The sequence below is a fragment of the Eubalaena glacialis genome, chromosome 1, assembly GCF_028564815.1.
Source record: "Eubalaena glacialis isolate mEubGla1 chromosome 1, mEubGla1.1.hap2.+ XY, whole genome shotgun sequence".
Lineage (NCBI taxonomy): Eukaryota > Metazoa > Chordata > Mammalia > Artiodactyla > Balaenidae > Eubalaena > Eubalaena glacialis.
The window spans coordinates 27,181,925-27,194,863 of NC_083716.1; the positions used below are offsets into that span (position 1 = coordinate 27,181,925).

A 12,939-nucleotide genomic window follows, 5' to 3' on the forward strand; every position below is an offset into this window, starting at 1 on the left:
TCTGACAACAGAATTAGTACCTCCACTTTTTTGAGTAAGAGAGAAGTTTGGTGCACAGCAAGCTTAGTGTGCCTCATTCCAATGCTAGGCCTGGGATCTAGGGAGATATGAAAGATTTTACTCTGACTAGAGTAGATCTCCAGCTTTTTAGACTGTTTGTAGGCTATATATTTTTGGTTTCCTAGATATGAAATAATGATACAAATTTTACTTTTAGGTAAGTAGGTTGTGGTTTGCATTTTTCCATATCTTTTGGGTGTTTAAAAGTTAGTCTGATCCTTTATTTCAACTCAAAGACCATGAAAAGCTGCTTTTTTTATAACACTTACCAGATGAGTTTTCTGCTTGTTTTAGATGGGATCGCTGAACATCAGTACCTCAGGGATCAGATTTGTTTTGCTGCAGATTATATTTTTAGCTTGTTTATCTAATGTTCTAGTTCTAGGATATGCTCTTTATTTTGTAGTATATTATTATAGTCTTAGTTTTCTCATTTTCCAAGCAAGGAAACTGAGGCTCTGGAGGTTGGGTTATTCTCTTAGTAAGCACCATTGCCTGGACTTGAACCCAAACTTTCTTACAGTAAATCCTAAGCTGTTCCCACCCCTTCTCAGGTGTATTATCTATTGCTATGTAACAAACCACTTCAAAACATAGGGGTTTAAAACAAACATTTACTACCTCACAGTTTTTGTGGCTCAGAAATCCTAGCAGCTTAGCTGGGTAGTTTGGGCATAGGGTTTGGCAGAGGCTGCAGTCAACGTGTTAGCTTTACTGGGGCTCTACTGGGCTATACTGGGGCTGGAGAATTGCTTCCAAGCTCACTTACATGGTTGTTGGTAAATCTCAGTTCCTTGCCATGTGGGCCTCTCCATAGGGTTGCTTGACATGGCAGCTGGCTTTCTCCAAAGCAAGTAATCCAAGAGAGAAAGAGAAGAGTGAGAGCCCAGGATGGAAGCCATAATGCCTTTTATAACTTAATCTCAAATGACATACAATTTCTGTTGGTCATGCAGACCAAGCCTAATACAATGTGGGAAGAGACTCCATAAGGTTGTGAATGCCAGGAGGTGGGGACCATTGGGGGCCATCTTGCAGGCCGGCTACCACAGTTACATACCTAGCTAAGTTGCATCACCAAGATTCAAACTCAAGTCTGTCTGACCCCAGAGGCTGTACTCTTTCTTAACTACTACTATGATAAATGACAAAGGAAAGATTTGTACAGGGTGACTAATGCTCACTGGGGCATCAGAGGGGGCTGTGTTTGACCTGAGTCATGAAGAAACAATAGGAGTTTTCTATGCAGAGGAGTGGGGGAGGGACATCCCAAGCAGGGGACCAGCATTTTCAAAAGCTTGGAGACTTGAAAGTGTGGCATGTTTGGAGAATAGAAAGTAATTCAGGAGGATTAGAGTGTAGGGTACATGGAGGAAGGATAAGAGAGTAGAAAAAATGTTACCTGATTTAAGTGGATGATGGGTGTAACAGTTGAAGATAAGGATGACATGATAAGACTGTGTATTCAGTACTTAGAGTTACAGGTATGTCACTGTCCACCCAAACCCTCACATCCCAGCCAGTGAACCTGATCTACACGAAATATTTTAACTCCCTCTCCCCAGTAGTTCCTGCCTTTTTTTGTTTTGCCTTGTTTTCTCAGTTCTTTTTCCACCTGCTTCCTAATTGAATGTCCTGAGGTTAGGGAAGATGGAGAAGATAGCAAGCTGACAGAGGCTGGGCAGAAGTTCCTACCCTCAGGCTGAATTCACTTTCTTCATTACTACCCATGGGCATATTTCCATATCTCCCTCCCCCAACTTCCAGCCTTCTTTCCAGTTTTTGGCATTTGGAGCATCAAGTCCTTTTTAGGTGAACTTATCTGCTCCGAGCTGGGCATCAGGCCAGGTTGCTGCTCTCACTTCTCATTATGTACTGCTTTTCAGCAGCATACAGCGCAATGAGAAATTGAAAGCAAAATGAATTTCTACCATTTCAGATAAGTTTATAATCTTCCTGGTGAAATATGAAGAAATGTGGAGCATGGAAAGACTTAATACTCAAGTCAGAATCTGTGTCAGAAACGAAATAGTTTCGTATCTGTGTATGAATGCTGTAGGTAAAGTAATAATGGGGGAAGGTGCTTATACGGGAAAAAAAAAAAAGAAAGAAAAGTCTTGCCTGGAGCAGTAAGAGGTAGGAAAACCCAACAAATGAATTTCTTCTTCTGGATGTCTACTCTGTGATTCTTGCCGTCACTCCCACTGCTGGCGCAGGATTTGGGAGTTAGGGGAAATAGTCTCTGAGGAGAGTAAACTCTCCTTTAAGTTACTCTTATATGGAAAACTTGGACTCTTTCTAATCAGGGATTCTCAGACCTGTGGGTAGAGACTTCAGTGGACCCCACAAGAAGATTTCAGGTTAAAATGGAACTGTCTTGTGTTGAAATAGGAAACCACTACATGCATAAAAGAAACGCCCTAAGCAGTCAGTTTAGACTCATTCAGCCAGTATATATATATATATATATTTTTTAAAATATATTTTAAAAAATATTTATTTATTTATTTGGCTGTGCCGGGTCTTAGTTGCAGCATGTGGGATCTTCGTTGCAGCATGTGGGATCTTTGTTGCAACATGCAGGATCTTTAGTTGCGGCATGCGGGATCTTTTAGTTGCAGCATGCGGGATCTAGTTCCCTGACCAGGGATTGAACCCGGGCCGCCTGCATTGGAAGCATGGAGTCTTGACCACTGGACCACCAGGGAAATCCCCAGAACTGAATTTTTAATTTAACTTTTAATGTAAATAAAATTTAAATATTATTTAAAATTTAATTTATATTAAAAACAAATTTAAATAGATCTAAAGACTTAAGGTCTTTAATTTTATGTCTTTGCATCCTATGTTTGCAATTTCGAATGGAGTAGTCTAATTTTGGTCCACTGGTGCATCCTTCCTCTGAGGAAAGATACTCAAGGGAATGGTATCAGTAGTGTCTAATTGAATATTGACCTATATGTGGTTATAACTCCCTTTTCCTAGTGATAGGGGGAATTAGCACAAGCAGTGTGTGTGGGATGGGGAGGGGGGATTTTTTTTTAACATATTTATTGGAGTATAATTGCTTTACAATGATGTATAGTTTCTGCTTTATAACAAAGTGAATCAGCTATACATATACATATATCCCCATATCTCCTCCCTCTTACGTCTCCCTCCCATCCTCTCTATCCCACCCCTCTAGGTGGTCACAAAGCACCGAGCTGATCTCCTTGTGCTATGCAGCTGCTTCCCACTAGCTATCTGTTTTACATTTGGTAGTTTATATATGTCCATGCCACTCTCTCACTTCGTCCCAGCTTACTCTTCCCCCTTCCCCGGTCCTCATGTCCATTCTCTACGTCTGTGTCTTTATTCCTGTCCTGCCCCTAGGTTCATCAGAGCCAGTTTTTTTTTTTTTTTTAGATTCCATATATATGTGTTAGCATACGGTATTTGTTTTTCTCTTTCTGACTGACTTCACTCTGTATGACAGACTGTAAGTCCATCCACCTCACTACAAATAACTCAATTTCGTTTCTTTTTCTGGCTGAGTAATATTCCATTGTATATATGTGCCACATCTTCTTTATCCATTCATCTGTTGATGGACACTTAGGTTGCTTCCATGTCCTGGCTATTGTAAATAGAGCTGCAGTGAACATTGTGGTGCATGACTCTTTTTGAATTATGGTCTTCTCAGGGTATATGCCCAGTAGTGGGATTGCTGGGTCATATGGTAGTTCTATTTTTAGTTTTTTAAGGAACCTCCATACTGTTCTCCATAGTGGCTGTATCAATTTACATTCCCACCAACAGTGCAAGAGGGTTCCCTTTTCGGGGAGGGAGGATTTATCTACCAGAAAGCTGCAGGTAGAAGTTCATTTCTTTCCCATGTGTACAGATTCATATCCAGTGTCTTTTGTGGCCTTAGCAAAAGCTGCCTCATTAAAGAAAGGGTATCTGTGGTGAGTTGCACCATATTTTTAGGCTTATTCCAGTTTTTCTCTTTTTCTCTTACAGGCGCTGCATTCAGGTAGTACATAAACTACTTTGCTATCAGAAGAAGTGTAGAGTACGCCTGCATTATACCTGGCGGGAGCTCTGGTCAGGTAACTTTCTCTTTTGAATTCATCCTCTTTTCCTATATCTTTTTTTTTTTTTTAACAAATTTATTTATTTTATTTATTTATTTGTGGCTGCATTGGGTCTTCGTCATTGCGCACGGGCTTTCTCTAGTTGTGGCGAGCGGGCTTCTCATTGCAGTGGCTTCTCTTGTTGCAGAGCACAGGCTCTAGGCGCGTGGGCTTCAGTAGTTGTGGCACACGGGCTCAGTAGTTGTGGCTCATGGGCCCTAGAGCGCAGGCTCAGTAGTTGTGGCACACGGGCTTAGTTGCTCCAAAGCATGTGGGATCTTCCCGGATCAGGGCTCAAACCCGTGTCCCCTGCATTGGCAGGTGGATTCCTAACCACTGCACCACCAGGGAAGCCCCTTCCTATATTTTTTATGAACCCCTAGGCCTGGGCACAAGCTGAATTTTTTAAAAAATCTTTTTAGTTTGTTTAGGATGCTTCTATTTTCAACTCTTCTTTTTGTCATTTCAGCCTTGTTCAATTCCAAACCTGGCCATGTCACATACCATTATTTCATACTTTCTCTCTTGTTCCTTCTCCTCCCTGTATTTTTTTGTCAGCTGGTAGAAACAATTAAGTATTTCTTGAGTTCCATTGATTCTTCCAATGAGGAGTCAGTACAAACTTGGATTCTCCCTTGGTTCCATTTGGTAGCAGCATATGGACTATAGGGAGGCTTCTGTGTGTTTCCTCAGGATGAGTAATCTCAGGAGAAATGTCTTAGGGAGAGGGGGTGGGGAGGGGGTGGAGAGATGAGGGGAATCCTCTTCTTTGTGTTACAGCTGGCATTATTACTGTTTACAGACAGTGTCAATTTTACCACTCCTCCTGTGCCAGAGACAAAAACAGCAAATTAGTGTTTACTTTTGTCTTTGTATCCATTTGGTAGCTCAGTAAAGTCACTCCACCCCTGCAGGAGGGAAGTGGCTCTTCTCTAAGGGTACAATTAATGCTGGCTTGCCACCCCTTTCTTTTGTGCAACTAAATTGGAGGTTTCAGAAAAGCAGAAGAGACATGTTTCCTGAGGCATTTGCTTGCTGATAGGTCCTGTGGCTTTTGTGACCTGATGGTACAATAAAGTCTTCTCCAGATGATTATAGTGGTAAATTGTTGCCCCACCCTTGGGAGAGCTTCTCTGTATTCTGAGCAGACAAGGGTGTGTTAGTGTCAGAGGCTTTATGAGAAATGGGCCAGTAACCCCACACCCTCCCATGGAATTCATCTCACTTGTTGTGACACATGGTTTCCTCCCAACCCAATTTGGCTTTCTAAATTTAGTCCTTCATAATGGGAAGTAGAGATCTTTAATTAATAGATTAACAAGTTTTTTGCAGTTACTGCCTATGGTGGTGAAGGGGGAGTAGGAGAATAACAGTAAGTGGCAATAGTGGCATTTTGATATTTTAGGAGAAGAGTATGATTATGTGAGAGTTTGAAATTGAGGGAGTGTCAGAAGAGCTAAAGAGAGATCAAAAGAGATTGAAATGACTAAAGTTAGTAGAATTTCTTAGATCAGAACAGGGCTTTTTAATATTAAGGACTATTTGGTTGCCTATGGATAGTTGTATGATTATTAGGTTCTAAAAATTTAGGATTAAAGAGAAAACACAAAAATGATGCAAATCTCTGGATATTGGTATAATTGTAGGACTTATAACAAGTACAAATGGTTTATGTCTATAACTGGGATGAAGTTATACATTGTAGTACTAAAGAGTTGGTGGTAGTAGTTATTCTGCCTGCCTTTGATCCTCTTCTGGTTTTATTTTCTATTTTATTCTATTTTCTTTTCTTTCTATGCTAGCCACCCTGTCTCTGGCCCCTGGGATCTCTCTGGCTTTTCTCCTGTCCTCGTCATCTGTTGTCCTCTTCCTCATTGTCCTGTCGTTGCCTTTTCCATTGCATTCTCCCGTTCACTCTGATCTGTCTCCCTGGGGCCCAGGGCTTCCCATTATTCTCCTACCTCCACCTTGCATTCTGTCCTTTGTGCTATTGCTGTCATACATTTTACTTTTACATATGTTATGAACGCCAAAATACATTTCTGTCATTTTTTTTTTTTTTAAACACTTTATTTATTTATGGCTGTGTTGGGTCTTCGTTTCTGTGCGAGGGCTTCCTCTAGTTGTGGCAAGCGGGGGCCACTCTTCATCGCGATGCGCGGGCCTCTCACCATTGCGGCCTCTGTTGTTGCAGAGCACAGGCTCCAGACACGCAGGCTCAGTAATTGTGGCTCACGGGCCTAGTTGCTCCGCGGCATGTGGGCTCTTCCCAGACCAGGGCTCGAACCCGTGTCCCCTGCATTGGCAGGCAGATTCTCAACCACTGCGCCACCAGGGAAGCCCCCATTTCTGTCATTTTTATTTAAAGAGGCAATTATCTTTTAAAGAGATAAAAAAGTGTCTTTTATATTTAGCTTTTCTGGATCTTAGCGTTCACTAACCTAGCTAGAAAACTATGAGGCAAGAGACCATTCTTTATCCTATGTTGGTCAGTTGACTTTATTTCTTTGAGTACTTTATGTCGTGTTCAGCTCTATGTATAATTATTGCTATCTTGGGACTTCCCTGGCAGTCCAGTGGTTACGACTTCGCCTTCCAACGAAGGGGGTGCGGGTTCGATACCTGGTCGGGGAGCTAAGATCCCACATGCCTCCGAGCCAAAAAACCAAAACATAAAAAAAAAAAAACCAAAACATTAAAAAAAAAAAAGAAGCAACATTGTAACAAATTCAGTAAAGACTTAAAAAAAAATTATTTGCTACCTCAAGACTGATTGATTGGCATTCTAAGGCCCTTGATACTTTGACAGGAGGTGTATATGAGTGTCATTGATGAGACTTGGACAGCTGCTTGTTCCTAAGGCATAGGCATTTGTACTAGAGTTCTTTGCCAAGTAAGGTTAGCTCCTTTTCCTACGTAGACTGGGTGAGCCCTCCCGGAACCTGGCTCCCTGTCTTCATACATGGAGTATATACAGTGAGATGCAGAGCAGCCGGTGTTAAGGAAAGCTGCAAAATACTAGACTACATCTGATGCATCAGAGCCTATAGTAATGTATAATATTGCAGTTAGTGAATATAAATGTGGCTGTGGTGGACCCACCCACTCCTTGGCTGGTACTGCCCCTCATATGTTGGCTTGCCCGTGTTTTCACTCTTTCTTTGCCTTCTAGACTTATGGATTCGAGGGAGGTGTGTGAAACTCATCATGGCAAATATGCTTATGTGTACAGATGCTTGCCCATACATGTGCTGCAAACGTTAGTTGAATTCTACTTATAAATAAAACTCGTAGGGCATGTGTTGTTAGGTCAGACACACGGGAGACCTAGGGTGTCTAGGAAGCAGTGGACTGGAGTGCAGATGCCTTTTGTTATTTGGAATGGGGACGTTTAGTCTCACTGCACTTTGAGTGGTGATTTTTATTCTTATACTGTTTGACTACAGTAGCTCTTTGTTATTGGGGAGGTAGCCAGAGGTCCCCCTCCAAATTCCCATATGGAATTCTCAGGCTTGGTTTTATGGATGAGGAGGAGCCAGCTGTATTAGTTAGGGGTTTAATCCTGCCTGATATGTTGGTTTTATAGATATAATCTGTGACCTACTCCCTGCTGCCACTGTCTATTTATATGATGCCTGTCACCATGGTATCTGAGTACGTGCAGAAATATATTTAGGCTAACCTCAACTTGAATATAGAAAGGAAGAAGTCTTGCCTTTCTCATTGCCCTATTTTCAGCAGTCACTATTTTCCACCAAGTTATGGAAAGTTCAAAAGCTCTTCTCTGACCTCTAGGCTACCCAGATCTCCTATTTTGAGTAAAAGGTTAGGTCTTAAAACTCTCCTCTGATAAGATAGAAAACTGAGTTTTAGGATAAGATCCTAGTGAAATAGTTCTTTACCTTGAAGAATAGAATGAAAGATATGATCTTTGCATCCAGAAAAATGTCCATTTGCACATACGTATTTTGCATGTAATTTCAGAGAGTTCATGGACCTTCTTCTGAAGCCCATCCATGATCCCATGTTAAGAATCCTGTCTTAATTTTAGGTTCCATGGCCTCCCAATTCTGTTTTCACAGAACATCTTAGTACTTGGTTAAATAGTTTTTCTTTATTTACTGATTGTGCTGCATTCCTCCTGGGAACTTTAGCTTAGTATCTTCTCTCAACTTCTTGAGGCTAAAGACCTTGTTAGTCACTATGTTTTGTTTCCTACATAGGAAACAAACACACTATATGTGTTTCCTATACATTCTTACAGAACTTTGGGCTTCTATTTTAGCATATCACATTGTTTTGCTATGTTTGCATATGTCTGTACAATGATTTGCTTAAATATCTATCTTTCCTCTTAAAAAACATTCCTGGAGGGCAGGGCCTGTGCTTTAATCATTGTTTTATTCCTAGTACACTACTTGGCTTGTAATAGGGGCTCAGAAGACATTTGAATGAATAAATGAATGAATGCATGGGTATGTAGAATTTCCATTAATGATGAATCAGCATTCTCTTAAAGCAGCACAATGTTGTGTTTGGACCTCAAAAAAAAAATTAGGATATTTGTTGTCATGTTTCTTTTTTTTTTTTAACATCTTTATTGGAGTATAATTGCTTTACAATGTTGTGTTAGTTTCTGCTGTATAACGAAGTGAATCAGCTCTATGTATACATATATCCCCATATCTCCTTCCTCTTGTGTCTCCCTCCCAACCTCCCTATTTCGCCCCTCTAGGTGGTCACAAAGCACCGAGCTGATCTCCCTGTGCTATGCAGCTGCTTCCCACTAGCTATCTATTTTACATTTGGTAGTGTGTATATGTCAGTGCTACTCTCTCACTTCTTCCCAGCTTACCCTTCCATCATGTTTCTTTTGAGCTGACTTCATCACCTTTTTATTTGAGTTGTTGTAAAAGGGAGCAGTGGTAATTTCTCTTTCCTTTGTCTCTTTCTTCCTTACCTACAGATACATGGATTGCTTTTAACCAAGTGAAAATGGAAACTTAGATGGTTTCTAAGCCATTAACCAAGCAATGAGCAGAATGTTTAGAGGGAAGCATGTAGTTGTTAGAGAGGGAAGTACTTGAACAGAACTTCATGGAGTCAGCTTATTTTACTTCCACTGCAGGCAGAAGGGGCATTGGGGAGACAGCCTGCATTTAAATAGTGTAGCTTTCCACAGTCTGAAAACATGGGTTGATTTAAAGGCAGGTTTATATTGGCGTTTTATATTTGACATTTATCTATGGATCACAGTCCTTACCCTTTCCCTCTGCTGCATCCCTGGGTGATAAGTCATTATTTTTATCACCATTTGTTGGAGAATGTATAGAAGGATAAGTGACTTGCTAAGGATCATGGAACAAGACACTAAACAGAGTCATGATTAGAACTTAGAGTTTCTGACTCCTAAGCTCAGAAGCAGATCACTAGGCAACATTTGCCTCCCTGCAGAAAGAGGGGCCCCCAAAGCCCCCAAAACAATCTGTTCAGCTTCACTGTGCTAAATAGCATCCAAAGCATTCACAGCTTTGTGAAAAAGAGAGAAATTGTACATGGCCTGACCTTTCAGATACCTACTGGGAAAAATAGAAAACCCAGAGAGTGTCACAGCTTTCTGGATCCAGCTGGCGCTCTCATCACTGACAGAAGCCTATGACTTCATGGTTAGGTACACCTTGAGACTGGGAATTGAGAGCCTTTCATTGGGAGCTTGTTATACTGTAGTTGTTGTTATACAGGATTGAAAATTACCAAGAGAAAGACTGACCTGAGCTGTAGATTTCTTCGGCAGTTCTTGTATAGATATGGCTTTGACAGATTGCCAGCCCCTCCTGATTTTGGGAGACTATCCTTTGAGTTTTTAATTGTCTGCTTCTTTTAGTTTAGTTACTTTTTTAAACTTTTTATTTTGATATAATTATAGACTCACAGGAAGTTGCAAAAATAGTACAGAGAGTTCTTGTACCCTTCACCCAGCTTCCTCCAATGGTGATATCTTATATAACTCTACAATATTGCTTCTTTTAGTTTTGAAGAGGGTATCCAGGTGGGAAAGAACATAGCAGTAAACAGCTAGAGTATATGGGAAGAGGAATTTTGGCAGCTGTTATTGCTATTTTGTTCTTAAAATTGCTTTTTAAATTGTTCTTCCTATTTCCCCCAAATTTTCTCTGATTTAGGGGAATATGTTACAAGATGTATTCTAGGCTTGGTGTGCCTAATTAAGACTGCTCTAGCTTCCATGTGCAAAAACATGGAGGCTACTTTCTTCTGTGGATAATCAGTTCCTCTCAAAATTAGAATGTTCCAATATAGGGTCATTGGAAGGTATTTCTCTCTTTTCATAATTTTGTTATGAAAGATTCTGTATAGCAGTGTACAAAGCCCCAGGATTGAAAAAGAATGCCAGGAAACCTTTTTTTCCTTCAAATCATCACATTTGGCTAAATCCAAAATTTATACTATTTTGAATCGTTCTCTTAGAAACTTGGCAAAAGCAAAAGATAAGAATTTCCAACAAGTTTAGCTTGTTAGATGGAGAAAAAGATTCCCACCTAAAAGCCCCTTAAAAGAGTGAGAAATCTCTGTTCTTTTCTCTGCACATGAAGGCACTTCCTATCCAGAGAAATGTCACCTCTCATAGGCCCATTAGCATCTTGTCAACTAAAAGAGGCAGAGTAAAGAGTAGTTGTACTTTTGTTGCTCTGTCTGTACTGGTTGTATAGGAAAGTATCATTTGGTTTCATAAGGTATCATCGTTCCCTGGATCTCAAGTGAGCAGGACAAGTCTGTTAGTGGTTTTCCCTCATTTTGGGAGAAAGTAAAGTTCTTGGTTCTACATCAGATGGCTCCACTGAGACATGGTCTCATTGACTATTAGATTTCTTCAAGGGTGATTTTTGACTACCTTTCAATTGGGCAATGTTGGAAAAAATAAGCAGGTGGTATAGGGCCCTAGAAGAAGCCAGTAGCTTCTGAGCATGCTTAGTTAGAGGCAGCTGCACAGGAATGAGGTGTATGGGATCTTGCATTTCTGAGTCTAAGTTCCATAAGGGAACTTTCACATAAAAACTCATTTTCATGGTAAAGAGGGTGGGCGGTAACTCTGGGGATTGCAGTGTCCCCAAGTAAAGGGGGAATTGGAGATAGTTGAGAATTTTATTTTCTCTTTTAGCAGATACACTTTAACAGCAAGGAAAATGGTAAGACAGAACCTAACTTCCATTTAAAGAAAGGATTTGTTCTTTTTTCCAGTTCATCTAGAGGGGTGGGGAGCCTTTAGACAGTGCAGCTTGTTGACGTACTGACTTATTATTGTGCTAAAATACACATAACATAAAATTTACCATCTTAACCATTTTTAAGTGTATGTTCAATGGTATTAAATACATTCACACTGTAATGCAGCCATCACCACCATCGTTCCCCATAAATCTTTTCATCTTGTAAAACTGAAACTCTTCTGTCTTTATGATTTTTACTACTCTAAGTACTCCATGTAAGTGGAATCATACAGTATTTGTCTTTTTGTGACTGGCTTATTTTACTTATAATGTCCTCAAGGTTCAAGAAATCAGATTCTCCCCCTTCCTGCAGATTTAGCTATTTTTTTGTTATTATTATTATTTTTTGCTGCACTGCGCGGCTTGCGGGATCTTAGTTCCCTGACCAGGGATTGAACCCGAGCCCTTGGCAGTGAAAGCGCAGAGTCCTAACCACTGGACCACCAGGGAATTCCCTGTTGTTTTTGTTTTCGACTGTAGGCTGTCTCTGTGCTGAGGATCAGCCTGAGGTGTAAACTTAATGTTTTCTTAGGTCTCTTCTGAGCCTTTTTTGGGTATGTGCAGTCACTCTCTAACTTTCCCTGAATATGCAGTTGTTTCTGAATGTCCTAGTTTTTTTTACTTCTGAATGCCTTCTTGGTTAATGTTTATATTATCCTAGTATTTACCTTTTTTTTTAAAAATTGAAGTATAGTTGATTTACAACGTTGTGTTAGTTTCTGCTATACAGCAAAGTGATTCAGTTATACATATGTATATTTTTTTTCCATTATGGTTTATCACAGGATATTGAATGTAGTTCCCTGTGCTATACAGTAGGACCTTGTTGTTTATCCATTCTATATATAATAGTTTGCATCTGCTAACCCCAAACTCCCAATCTGTCCCTCCCTTACTCCCCCCGCCCCCCACTTGGCAACCACAAATCTGTTCTCTAGGTCTGTGAGTCTGTTTCTGTTTCTTAGATAGGTTCATTTGTGTCGAATATTCTAGTTTTTAATGTCTGGCTCCTGAAAGGGGAAAAACAAAAAATGAAGGTGGGGGAAAAAGGGGCACTGGCCCCTTAAATCTGGAAGTCACTTATCAGGAGGGGGAAGGGCTTGCAACAATGAGGGGAGGTGCAACAAAAATGGCTGCCCACCTCTTTGTCTGCACCTCTGTGATCAGAAGCAGCAATCAGTGATCATAGCACAGATCCCCAGTATTTGGAAGACAGGGCCCTTTTTGCCCACCCTAGCTCCTGCAAGCTGTGTGCAAGCTGCTTCAGAAACAGGTGCACAGCTGCTTACCACAGGCCTGGAATTGGGTGATAGGTAGCTGCTAATGTACTAAGAGTTGAAATTGACCAAAATGAACCAAGTTTACCATCCAAGTTTTCCTCTGGAAGTTGCAAACCTTCATCAGAGTCCAGAGTTCTAAAATAGTTACATCAGACAGATTCTGCCAGTGCAGTTATTGCCTAGGTGGGGAGAGAG

General features: G+C 40.6%; 1 protein-coding gene and 1 non-coding gene across 8 annotated transcripts in view; one reads left to right on the forward strand and one right to left on the reverse strand.

Annotated features, from left to right (window-relative positions):
* The window catches only part of ARMH3 (armadillo like helical domain containing 3), a 175,105-nt gene that overhangs the window by 57,108 nt on the left and 105,058 nt on the right, over positions 1 to 12,939 (forward strand). For all 7 annotated transcript variants that reach the window (XM_061193947.1, XM_061193979.1, XM_061193954.1 and 4 more), the window contains one exon: positions 4,066 to 4,154. In XM_061193947.1, coding sequence (XP_061049930.1) covers positions 4,066 to 4,154 — 89 coding nt within the window. The remainder of the gene's footprint in view (positions 1 to 4,065; positions 4,155 to 12,939) is intronic.
* On the reverse strand, positions 2,696 to 2,768 carry TRNAW-CCA (transfer RNA tryptophan (anticodon CCA)). Its single transcript has one exon. It is a non-coding gene; the product is annotated as a tRNA-Trp (tRNA).